This window comes from Hirundo rustica, chromosome 9 (assembly GCF_015227805.2).
Source record: "Hirundo rustica isolate bHirRus1 chromosome 9, bHirRus1.pri.v3, whole genome shotgun sequence".
In the NCBI taxonomy this organism is placed as follows: Eukaryota; Metazoa; Chordata; class Aves; order Passeriformes; family Hirundinidae; genus Hirundo; species Hirundo rustica.
In genome coordinates, this window is record NC_053458.1 from 1,277,430 (window position 1) to 1,290,276 (window position 12,847).

Consider the following 12,847-nt stretch of genomic DNA (forward strand, 5'->3'; position numbering starts at 1 on the left):
CCTCCTTGCACCATCAGTGCTCATACATGGATGGCCTTCTCCAGGAGAATCCTGATCATGAAAAGGCCCCTGTAGTCTTTTCTCCTTGGACCTTTATCCCTTCCTGCTTTTTCCCCAAGGTCTTTTCTCCTTGGGTTGAAGGCAGGCAGTGTTTGGCTGCCTAGGCTGGCTTTTTGTGGGGGCAGAGCAGAAGAAACACAAAAACCCACCCAGCTGGAGGATTTCCAGGCATTTCCTGGAAAGCATTTCCACAGGAAACAGGGAGCATCTCCAGAGGAGTGATTAAGCACGAGCTGTAGCCCTGCTGCTGAGCACATTACGTATGGAAAGGTGTATTTTATAGATCCAGAACATCCAGCCTCTCTCATTATCCTGCCAATAAACACCCAGCACTCAAACACACATCACCGAATTAAGGATCATTTGTGCTGCATTAACATCCACTCCCTTCTGTGCGCTGCTCATCTGACAGGGGACATGCAAACTTCCCCCTGACATAAAATTCATCTTGGTGCTTTTCAAAGAAACACTCTCGTTAAGGTGAATCATTTGTTAATCATTATTATAAAGCTGACCGAAATACACCTGTATTTTCCATTCGTGCCCACGACTGTTTGCTTACTGCTACAAAACAAGCTTTCCATAACACATCATAACCCACCCTGCAGACAGTGAAAATTAATTACCTGTGACATTATGGGGCTGGAAAAATCCTGGTGGTGCTAGGAAGGGATCAACATCTCCAAAGTTCCTCATGGATTTTGTCCTTAAACGTGGAATTTCTGACCGTATAATTGAGAAATTTCCTCCTAGAGGCATTTTAGTGCAATACACTGAAGCCAAGATTAGGAACCAGTAACTCAAAACCAGTGTCTGCTCCCAGAGCAGACTTTGTGCTGCAGGATCATGTCCTGTCTCTTGGCACACCGGGAATCCTGCCTGGGATACCAATATATGCCACAAACCCCCTCTGGAGTGGATTTTCTCAGCAGTGCCTGGCACTGGCAGGGTTCTCCCCACAGTAAACAAGGCGGGGGAATGAAGAGGTGCATGATGCAGACGTCGCGGGAAGGAGTTAATTCCGTTTTTAAATGGGATTTCAAGTTTCCATCCAGTTAATTCCATTTGTCTCTGGGATCACCAACACCAAAAGGCCCCAGTCAGGACTGGGCATCGGGCTGTGTGTGGCACACAGACACCAAACCCATTAAGTACAAACCACGTCATAAACACCCTTCTGTTCTGGCTGAACACACATTAACTGCATCCACCTAAGCCATACCCCATAAACCGTCACACCTCAGGTGTTCCCAGAAAAGCAGACTTCGCAAATCTTTAATACCTGACTGAGATCCTGAAGCACTTGAAACATGACCGGAAACAAGCAGTTTATTTGTTTTTTAGCAAACATTGCCACGCTCGGAGCGAGCTGTTACTCAGCGGAGTGGACAGACCGCCGGTATAAATGGGAATGCTCCAGCAGAATCCCCCACGGCATCCCTTCTGCCCTGCCCACACCCAGCTGGGAAGCAGCACGCTGGCAGCATGAGGGGCACCGTGCTGGCTCTGGGCTGCCTGGCTCTCCTGCTCCTGGCACGGGGAGGGGAAGGGGAAGGGAACACGGTGAGGCTCTGCGGGAGAGACTTCATCAGGGCCGTGGTGTTCACCTGCGGCGGCTCGCGCTGGAGAAGGCACCTCACTGAGCACCACCACCACCACCACCACCTGCAGGGTGAGTACCACTTCGTTCAGCTCTTCCCTGCCTGCTGCACCTGCATCCAGGGCCATCCAGGGGCATCCAGGGGCGTCCAGGGGGACTGGGAGGCTGCACATCCCCTGCAATCTGTGCGCAGGCTGTGCTGGGAAGCAGCCGCAACCCCTCGTGTTCCCTCTCCTCGCAGCTTGGCTGCCTCAGCTTCCCGGGCTGTTTTGCTAAAGAAAAATGATTTAGACCAAGATTTTCCCAGCTCACCTGAGGAACAGGATTCGAGGCGAGGCTGCCACTGAAAATCTCTCTGCCGTCACGTTTTGAGTGACAGCGACAAGTCTTGCTGAAGCCGGTGCAAGTGTCTTACTGTGGTCTTCACTTTCCCCACTAGAAAACAGAAACTTTATAAAACTTTGTCATTCAAGCATGTTGAATAGCTACTCTGCAATTTAAGCACCTCCACATGCTTTTGTGTACATTTATACTTATTTGCACATTTCTCCATACTCAGAAAATTTTGATTTGATTTGATAGTCAGAAAATTCAACTGTTACATGCACAGCTACAAGTCTGTACTCTGACAGATTAAAATAAACAGAGAACAAGAAAATAACTGAGGCAGATGACAGCAACAGAGGCTTTCTGCACTTCCTACAGCTGCATTTTTGGAAAATTCTCTTGCAGCTTTAATTTTCAAAATTCTCAACAGCTTAAAACAAATACAAAAGTGGTAACATGGGCAACACCCTCCCCAAAATCTGCTGAAGAACCTTGCTCTAAAAAAGTGAGAACTACTCCACCTTTACAGACTGCTCAAGGCCCAGCTGTGCTGAGGTGTTCCAGCTGCATCTGGATCGTATTTTCTGTGGGAACACCCAGAACTTTGGGGCAGCTGATGCCTTAATGCCACACCTGCAATTGAGGAACCCCCCCAGGTCCAGCTGGTCAAGAGCCTCTGACACATCACATCACAGTTTTTCCTGGAGAAGCAAATATATCAGTGTAAGACTCAAGGCAGCACAGGACACTCCGCAATGTAAACCCCTGAACCACTCAGTCCTACCACGCTGACCACAGATTGCTCCTCACAGTGAGGAGTCCCTGATGAGGTGCTCATACCAGAGGGTGACACTCAGCTCCCTGTGGCTGTAGCTTGGTCTGTCCTTCTAGTGAAGATAAAAAGCGTAAATTACTCATCTTGCCATGACTTTTAACTTCCAGCTTCTCGTTTTCCCGCCACAGAGAGTGAAAACCCCCAGCACTCCCCCCAGCAGGACGAGGGTGAGGCTGACTTCTCCTCGCACCCAGAGCCCAGGCTGGGCATCCACAGCGAAGAACCCCGGGACGTCAAACCCGAGCGAGACTCGCGGAACGCCAGCGAAGTTTCCGCGCCGAGCAAGCGTGAGGCAGCCGACCTGCTCGCCACATCCTGCTGCAACGTGGGCTGCAGCAGGAGAGAGATCAGCTCACTCTGCTGAAACGCAACGCAACAGGGGATTAAAAGAATCATGACACAAACCACGATTCTTGCAGCTGTGTTCTTTAATTGTAGCTTTTGGGTGCTAACAGTGCACAGCAGAAAGTGGCTAAAGGTTGTCTGCATTTCACAGTGTTTACAGTGGGTTAGAGTTAAGCTTTTAGTCATGAGTACGTGAAGTGTTTCTTCCTGACTAACTACTCTTCTGGTTTTGGCTTTGCACCTTAAAGTGTAATAAAAGAAGCAATTAGTGATAGATTTGTTCTCTGACTCAGGAAAACCTAACAGCAGGTTTCAGCTGGGAATCAGGGGCAGCAAAAAGTCTGCTTTCAGATTCAGAGCAAGGTCAGCCAGAGCACACCTCAGTGGGGAATGGCTGCAACAGGAGAGACTTAGAATCATCAGCACCAGCCCCAAAACCAGGCAGGCAAAAGCCATGGGCTGTTTCCTACTCCCAATGCCTCCAGCAATGTTCCCTGGAGGAGAACAGGGAAAACATTACTTACAGGGAATATTTCCCCTCCAGGGAAAGTTCTGAAAGCAGCCATCAGCTGCAAAACCGTGTCACAGAAAGCCACTTCCCAGAGAAAACTCTGGGAAAGACCCTTATTCCATTCACCCAAGGGCTCACATTACAAAGCAGGTGAGAGTACCTTGGTCCTTCACAGATATTTTCAACTACAGAGACAGGAAGAGTTAGGCTGAATCTTCATTTCTCCTGCTGCTAAACTGGGCCACCTCCCTACTCCAAATACATGCCATAGACATTTGTCACAGCAAACAGCGAGGCGTTCTTGAAGACGTACGAGGAGAAGGTGTCACTCTGGGGATCCCAGAGGCACCTGCTGCCCATCTGCAGGCTCTGCCCACCCAGCTGCCCAACGTGTGCCACCACCACGATCTTGTACCTGGGCACCGCCAGCGCTTTCACCCGCGCCTTAACAACCTGCAGGGAGAAACAAATTTGGTCCGTACGTGTTCAAAAGATGGGGGTGGATTTATAGCACTGACGCCTTAAGTTTTATCTTTGCTGTGTTCCATGTTCTGCGCTGCCCAGGGTGCAGCTCTGAGCTCACACTCAGCGTCACTCAGCTCTCTGCACACAGCAGGGACACAAAACAAATCCTGTTCCTGCTGCACACCAAGGACAACTTTCAGCCCAAAAGCACAAACAGCGGTGGCTGGAGGGAGGAATGAGAAGGATGGGACCTCACAGCCTGGAGCTGGAATTGGACAATTAAACCACAATGTGCAAATGGACCAAAACTTATAAAAGACACCTCATGACCAGCCGGCCATTTTGTGTCCACCTTGGGTGTAGCCCTGGCCAGGCTCTTGCCCTGTCCAAGGTGTATCCTAAACACCCTTTAATAAACACCTACTTTATTCTCCAGCTCTGTCCAGTCTCTATTCCAGATCAGCTTTCCCAAGCCATCAGTTTCTAAGAACAGGGCAAATGGGAACGGTATTAAACTGCCAGAGGGTAGGGATGGATGGGAGATTGGGAAGGAATTCCTGGCTGGGAGGGCGGCATTCCCTGGCACAGGGTGCCCAGAGCAGCTGTGGCTGCCCCTGGATCCCTGGCAGTGCCCCAGGCCAGGTTGGACACTGGGGCTGGAGCAGCCTGGGACAGTGGGAGCTCTCCATGCCATGGCAGGAGTGAGGATGGATGGGCTTTATGAGCATCCACCCAAAACAGTCCGTAAATCAATTTATTAACTCGTATATGTCGGTACCCCCCTCTGAGCAACCCCAGCCGCCTCCAGCCCTTATCTTACACTTTATCGGTATTCTGGGGGCATATCTGAGGGAACCCCAAGGAGGCAGGAGGACAAATGTCCCGTCCCCGTCCCACCTCAGCGATGTCCTTGGCCGCCTCCCGGCACGGCCCCGGCTCGTAGCGCCGCTCCCTCAGGGCGCTGCCCACCACATCCCTCAGGATCTCATCCACCGCCGCCACCGGGAAGCGCCTGGCAGGCCCTGCGAGGAAAACCGCCAGTTAACGAAGGAAAAACCGCAGCGCCGAAGGGGGTTTTGGAGGGGCAATCGAGACCCACCCGAGCCGGGCTCAGCGGGAGTTTCGCCGCCCTCCATCGCCCTCAGCTGAGGGGGGGAGGCGGTGCCGGGAGCGGGGCCCACCCGCCTCATTCCCGTCCTCCGCCCGCCTCACTCCCGTCCTCCGCCCGCCTCACTCCCGTTCCCCGCCTCCATCATTCCTCACTGCCGTCCTCCGCCCGCCTCACTCCCGTCCTCCTCCCGCCTCATTCCCGTCCCCCGCCCGCCTCACTCCCGTCCTCCTCCCGCCTCACTCCCGTCCCCCGCCCGCCTCACTCCCGTCCTCCGCCCGCCTCACTGCCGTCCTCCGCCCGCCTCACTCCCGTCCTCCGCCCGCCTCATTCCCGTTCCCCGCCCGCCTCATTCCCGTCCTCCGCCCGCCTCACTGCCGTCCTCCGCCCGCCTCACTCCCGTCCTCCGCCCGCCTCATTCCCGTCCTCCGCCCGCCTCACTCCCGTTCCCCGCCTCCGTCATTCTTCATTCCCGGCCTCCGGCATTCCCACCCTCCCGGCTGTGTGTTGCTGCGGCTCCCCGTGGTCTCCCCCGGTCCCTGTGTGTCCCCCACAGCCCTCACGCGTCCCCACGGCTCCCACGGGTCCCCACAGCTCCCTGTGTGTCCCCATGGCTCCCACATACTCCTGCAGTCCCTGGTGTCACCACAGCTTCCCATCACTCCCGCATGTCCCCGTGTTTTCCAGATCTCTGTATTCCTTTACGGTCCCCAGAGGTTCTTATGGCTCCCGCATATCCCTACAGCTTCCATAGGTCCCTGTGTGTCCCCACAGCTTCCACAGGTCCCTGTGTGTCCCCACCGCTTCCATAGATCCCTGTGTGTCCCTACAGCTTCCATAGGTCCCCACAGCTTCCATAGGTCCCTGTGTGTCCTTACAGCTTCCATAAATCCCCACGGCTTCCACACGTCCCTGAGTGTCTCCACAGCTTCCATAGATCCCCACGGCTTCCACATGTCCCTGTGTGTCCTTACAGCTTCCATAGGTCCCCACAGCTTCCATAGGTCCCCACAGCTTCCACATGTCCCTGTGTGACCCCACAGCTTCCACAGGTCCCTGCATGGTCCCATAATTTCCACATATACCCTCAGCTCCCACATGTCCCCACATAAACCTAAAGATTCCAGGTGGCCCCATGTCCCCACATGTCCCCACAGCTCCTTTCTGTTCTGTAAAGGCTCCTGAGGGTCCCTGTGACCTCCTCAGGTCCCCATGGCCCCCACAGCCCTATGGCACCCATGGGTCCCTAGAGCCCATACAGATTCCCGCGATCCCTATGGATCCACAGAGACCCCAGTGTCCCTACAGCCCTGAAGTGTCCCCACGGGTCCCCTGAGCCCCACATCCCTCATGTCCCCACAGCCCCATCCCCTCAAGCTCCATCCATCCATCCATCCATCCATCCATCCATCCATCCATCCATCCATCCATCCATCCATCCCCTGTGGATCCTCATGTGTCCCCACGTGCCACCCTCCACCTGTCCCCATGCTGGGACACTGCACGTAACTCCAGCAGCAATTACGGGGTTTGGATCAGGGACCCTTTTTTGGGGCAGCCTTCAACCCCTCCGCCCGCTCCTCTGGGTGCTCCTGCACGCGGAAGCAAAACTCGCTGAGGAAAAGAAATGTTTTACTTTTTTTGTTTATTTTCAAGGGAAAAAAATAATAATAATAATCACATTTAAATTGCAACTCAGTTGGGTATTTCATGTGGTTCTTATGGATAGAATGAATAAATTTTGTTCTGACGTGGGGATTTCTTTGTCACAACGCTCTGCATGGTAAATAATTGCATATTTGAGAGTGGGTGAAATGGGTGACGGGGAGGATGGAGGAGAGACATTTATAAAAAAACAGTATTTACAAAAATGATATCCACATAGTCGTACTCTAATCTATAAGGCAAGTAACATTTAAAATATGTTGTTTCATGATTATCTTCAACAAGTCAATACAACACATTCATATTACCAGTGGTCAAATACAAAGCTTCGCTGCAGTAGTCCCTGTGCAACAAACCTGTACGTCTTTTATAGGTTTTTTGTCTTTTTTTTTTTTTTCTCTGAGAACAGTAGGAAAGCAGCAAAGTTTTCATCACAGACTAAGTAGTACCTAGGCCATCGTAGACTAAAGGTATAATATATCTCATTGCACGTTTAGGCAGAAAAGGCCAGCCATTCGTTAACTTATTTAACTTAAATCTGAAAAATAGACCTGTGCATCTTCATCCACAAATATTTATAAACATTTTATACACGAGGGAGTTCATTAGGTGGTCCGGGGTGATACCTGGGGGTATCTGACTCGCTGCTGGGGTGCCACAGTGGGGCTGCCCCACATCCTGCGCCCTCCTCCCACCAGCCCTGGGAGCTTCCCGGCACACCCCGACTCAATTCCTGGCTCAGAACGCGGCACATCTCCGTTTGTTTTATGTCAGCCAAGCATCCAGGGGATTTCATCAGCCTTGGAACGTTTGGGAGTGAAACCCCCCCTCACTTCCTGCATGGATGTGGAGCCCAACGTGGGGACAGCACACCCGCAGCAATTCCCCCTGTCCCAGAAAAGCTGGGATTTCTAATGGATGAGCGAGGTATCCCAAAAGCCTCACCGGGATCTGGCGTGTTCCGCCACGTCCTGCTTGTCCACAAGCCTCTGAAGAGCATCACCACCATCAATCCGTGGTTCCAAGAACCACTGCCAGCAGCAGCAGCATCCCTCCTAAAGGGACAAGGGAACCAGGCAGGAGCGGGGCGTGTTCCTGCAAATCTTCTCCTTGCCTTGCAGTGAAAGAGGGATTAAAATCCTGACAGGAATAATCCTGATCACCATAAAACCTCCCTGGCTCTACACGGATTCATTTCCTTGGGAAATTGTGAGGAAAAGAGGAACAGAAGAACTCTGGCTATGAAATGAAATCTTTGAGGCAGCGTTCTCTAACCAGCAAAGTACAACACGATGATATTTTGGTCATGACAAGCTTCAAATTTAGGGGTTTTAACCAAGATATTTTCACATAAAAGCAACAAAAGGGTAGGGAAAAAAAAAGTTTGGCCCTTTCTTAGGTAAATTAAAAAATCTGTCACCTTTTCAGTGCACTCCAGCCATTGAAAAATGCTTCTGCTGGGAGGAAGAGAGCTGGTGACTCCTTTTTAGGATGCTCCTGCTGGAGGGATCTCAGAGAGCAGCCCGGGAAGGGTGGCAGGGGGCTGTACCTTCCCTTCCCATCCCTGCTCAGCCTGGCTAAACGGGGATGGCATTCCAACAGAAACTTCCAGGGGTTTCCCACCTAATGTTTTAAAAATTAATAGATAAAACCTGAAAGGGCAGGGTGAAGACAAATGAATTTAGCTGAAATACTGAACGACAGCAAAACCAAGAAGATTTATACAGGGCAATGATTTTTAGACACCAAACGAAAAGCTCATGATTTGGTGGGTTTTTTTCCCGACTATTGAGAGATTTCAGAATTATTAAGAAATATTGTTAAAGTAGAAAACTGCCCTGAAAGGCCTCCTGTGAGGAGCACCGTGAGCCGGCTGAGAATTGTGAGTTTTCGCAACAAACAGCAGAAAGGTGGCAAAAAAATTCCTGCCTGCTCCTACCATGTAAGAATCCAAGTCTGAAGGTGTCCCTGGGGGAAAACTCTGCTGCTCTGTCAGCGGGACCTTGGCCCTGCAGGTGTGGGCTGCCAAATTCCCAGGGGAAAATTCCTTTGGGAGAGGTTGCTGAGGTTAGAGCCCAAAGGGAAAAGGTCCATGGAGGGAATGGAGCATTTCTGTGCATGCATCCACGTATTTATGATTTAATGCCTCCTTTATTTATCCTTCTGTTTTCCCAGATGGATCCCGGGGCTGCTGAGCTCAGGGTGCCAGGGCTGGGCAGTGCCAGAGGGCTGAGCCCCCTCTCCAGCCTCAGCCTGACTTGGAAAAATCCCTGCTGGGAGAAGAGCTGTGGGAATGCTCCAAGGGCTGGAGCCGGGCTGGGAGAGCTGGGGGTGCTCAGCTGGAGAGGAGAAGGATCCAGGGAGAGCTCCGAGCCCCTGGCAGGGCCTAAAGGGGCTCCAGGAGAGCTGGAGAGGGGCTGGGGACAAGGGATGGAGGGACAGCACACAGGGAATGGATCCCACTGCCAGAGGGCAGAGATGGATGGGAGATTGGGAATTGGGAATTCCTGGCTGGGAGGGTGGAGAAGGAATTCCCAGAGCAGCTGTGGCTGCCCCTGGATCCCTGGCAGTGTCCAAGGCCAGGCTGGAGCAGCCTGGGACAGTGGAAGGTGTCCCTGCCCATGGCAGGGGTGGAACAGGATGATTTTTAAGATCCCTTCCCACCCAAACCAGTCTGGGATCTGTACAAAAACCAAATCCCTGCGATTTCTCCTCCCTGCTGCCGCAGCTGCTCTCTGCATCTGGGCAGGCAACCCCAAACAGACAAATTCCCTGAAAATACACGGATTTTCCTGCCTAAAAACCGAGGTGAACCTGCAGAGCTTGCATGCCCTGAGCACTACAGATCCCTCTCTGGAGCCAGGCGTTCTCTCTCCAAACTCCCAGCACACCCAGCTTCCCCGGGGCACTCCGAGAAAACGCTGTGCCAAAAACTGCCGAGAGCAGTACGGAAAAACCTGTCCCAAACCGCTGCTTCTGGTCCCAGTGTCACAGGGACCGTGTCACCTGCCACTGGCAGGGGATGTGTCCCAGAAACGGGACAAAGTGTCCCAGACTGTTCCCATCTCTCTCCCCAGGCCATGAGGGCTGCATCCCCAAAAAGTGACCTCTGTTTTGTTCGTCAGCCCAAACAGGATGAGCTTGGGAGCTTTGGGTTATGGGGTTTTTTTCTGTTTAAAAAGCACTCAAAAACCCAATGCTAATGTAAACACCTTGTCTTTCAAATGAAATATAAAGTAAAATCTCTATCTTCTGGTAATATTTACATTATAAATCCTTTTTTTTTTTTTTTTTTTTTTTCCAGGTCTATGCCATAGTTCTCTTTTGGGTGGGTTTGGAATAGGTGTACACACCATAAACCTGATCCTTAGGGTTTGCCCTATATTCCTGTGTCAGCAAGGGGCGAGCTCCACTCTTGATACAAATTTCCAGTTCAGGGGGAGAATCACTCGTGCAGTGGGACACAGGGGAGTGCACTCCCGAAATCCGTGAGGATGTGGGAAGCTGCAGGAGTGAATTGTGCTTTTCCTTTCCTGCTGCTGCCTTTTGTCAGCTCACACGCAGACAGGGGGCCTGTCTCAGCCTGGGAGCCACCTGGCACCTGAAATCTCCCCACATTTCCTTCTTTTCTTTTAGGATGGGCACGGATCTCTGTTTCCCCACATCCAACTGCTCCGTGAGTGCTTCCCAACACGCCCAGGCTGTTTCCCAGTGTAAATGCACTGCCCTAATCCTGGCAACGCTTGTGAAATCAGCACTTTTCGTCGCCTTACGCATTCCCAACGTCCCAGCGCCCCGTTCAGTGGACGCTCCCCTGTGCATCTGTGTTTAATTTCACAAAGATTCCTTCATCTTTCCTCCCGCTATTGCCAAATCCTCCCGTTTAACAAGCTCAGCCCAGCAGCTGCAGCACCATGATCGCCACCAACGCTCTCACCGCGTCGCCAGGAGTGGGATGAGACCGAGATCCACGGGAACGAGCAGCGCACAGCGGGACAGGGAAAACACAGAGGGATGATATTTTGTCCCCCATTCTCCAGCTGAGCACTTCCATGTGTTTTCCCATCTCTACGAGACAGCTGCTCCCGGTGAGCCGGGCTCCTGCCCTGACTGCTGTCAGCAGCCCCCGTGCCGCTCCTGTTCCCTGGGGAATTGTTTCCCGGTGTTCCTCCATGCACATTTTCCTGCCTGAGTGCTAAAAACAGAGAAGCAGGTGCAGCTGCAGTTCTCTGAAACGTCTTCTAAACCCGTAGAGCTTTCAAAAACTGGGGGGAAAGGCAGAAAAGAAGCCAGCAAAGCAACGTGAAAACGCAACCCAACGTCCCGAGGCAGCGCGGAAAACGCATCCTTGAAGCCAGCAATGGCATTTTGTGCCAGCGCTGGGAGCTCAGAGGGATCACCCAGCCTCTCTGCTGCTTCTTTCCTCATCTGTATCCCCGCAAAACACCCGGGCACGGGGCAGGGAGGAGCTGCTGGCATTCCAACGGGGAATCTGCAGCTGTAAGAGAACACGGGGCTGGAAATTCGGAGTGAATGCTCCTTGCGGAAGTGAGATTTTTTCTTCCTGGGAGACTGTCCTAGGAACCTCCACCTTTCCAAGAATGTTTTTCCGGAGTTAGACCAGATAAACCTGAAGGCTGAGCTTTTTATCGTTTGCTGTGAGACGTACTAAAGACTGAAGGGAAATTAAATCAGCCTGTGGGCTCTACTGAACTCTCTTTTGATGAGGCACCCCCTTCATAACAGCTACCAGTATCGTATTTAAATTGTATATATTGACAAAATGCAATCTACCTCTGTAAGCATTGTGCCATTCAACAGTACTACTATTAGATTTATATACCACAGTTTAAATTACATCCATTTCATGAATGGTAAAATGCTAAAACTCAAGTGTCTAACTGCCAAAATACAGCCTTACTGGAATGAGTACAATTTACAAATACGATAATTACATTTTAAAACCATTAACAATGTTACATCTAGAAGTAAATACTGGAGGACTGGTCAAGACGGTGTTTTTCCAAGGAAAAAAAGAAAAATGCTGAAAGTCGTCGACACTTCCAACAGAAATGTCCCGAGTGCAGGATTTAGTTCATTTTCCTTAAACTGTAATTAAAACCCGTTCCACGCACAGCAGTCCTTGGGTATTCTCCATAGTATTTTCCATAGACTTGCATAAGCTTCCATCAGTTATCCGCCAAATATTTACCTAGAAACGGGATCAGAAATCAGCTGGGTGGGAGGGAGCAGCACTGATTGCCAGGAGTTTTTGCCCACCTCCACCAGCCCTGCTGCCCACGGGAAGATTCTCATTGTTCTCTGCAGCAATGAACACAAGGAAAAAAATCCTCGATATTCTCTGCAGTAATGAACTCAAGGAAAAATCCTCGATATTCTCTGCAGTAATGAACTCAAGGAAAAATCCTCGATATTCTCTGCAGTAACAAACACAAGGACAAATCCTCGATATTCTCTGCAGTAATGAACACAAGGAAAAATCCTCGATATTCTCTGCAGCAACAAACTCAAGGAAAAATCCTTGATATTCTCTGCAGCAACGAACACAAGGAAAAATCCTCGATATTCTCTGCAGCAAGGAACACAAGGAAAAATCCTCGATATTCTCTACAGCAACAAACTCAAGGAAAATCCTTGATATTCTCTGCAGTAATGAACACAAGGACAAATCCTCGATATTCTCTTCAGTAATGAACACAAGGAAAAATCCTCAATATTCTCTGCAGCAACAAACTCAAGTAAAAATCCTCGATATTCTCTGCAGCAATGAACACAAGGAAAAATCCTCGATATTCTCTGCAGCAACAAACTCAAGGAAAAATCCTTGATATTCTCTGCAGCAACGAACTCAAGGAAAATCCTCGATATTCTCTGCAGTAATGAACACAAGGAAAAATCCTTGATATTCTC

General features: G+C 50.8%; 3 protein-coding genes across 3 annotated transcripts in view; 1 reads left to right on the plus strand and 2 right to left on the minus strand.

The window, feature by feature from the left end:
- Positions 1-1,545: 1,545 nt before the first annotated feature.
- On the plus strand, positions 1,546-3,244 carry INSL5 (insulin like 5). The gene is made up of 2 exons (XM_058421742.1): positions 1,546-1,732; positions 2,951-3,244. The coding sequence occupies exons 1-2, from the start codon at positions 1,546-1,548 to the stop codon at positions 3,184-3,186; spliced, it is 423 nt and encodes a 140-aa protein (XP_058277725.1). The 3' UTR covers positions 3,187-3,244.
- On the minus strand, positions 3,231-5,369 carry DYNLT5 (dynein light chain Tctex-type family member 5). Its single transcript, XM_040072966.1, has 3 exons — positions 5,243-5,369; positions 5,041-5,165; positions 3,231-4,131 (listed from the first exon to the last, which is right to left on the minus strand). Exons 1-3 carry the CDS (start codon positions 5,331-5,333, stop codon positions 3,928-3,930), a joined length of 420 nt encoding a protein of 139 aa, XP_039928900.1. The 5' UTR covers positions 5,334-5,369; the 3' UTR covers positions 3,231-3,927.
- A 1,510-nt stretch (positions 5,370-6,879) lies between these two features.
- Positions 6,880-12,847, minus strand: part of SGIP1 (SH3GL interacting endocytic adaptor 1) — a 61,436-nt gene continuing 55,468 nt past the window's right edge. The window contains exon 25 of the mRNA XM_058421715.1: positions 6,880-12,128. Within this exon, the coding sequence (XP_058277698.1) occupies positions 12,106-12,128 (23 nt within the window). The 3' untranslated portion in view covers positions 6,880-12,105. The remainder of the gene's footprint in view (positions 12,129-12,847) is intronic.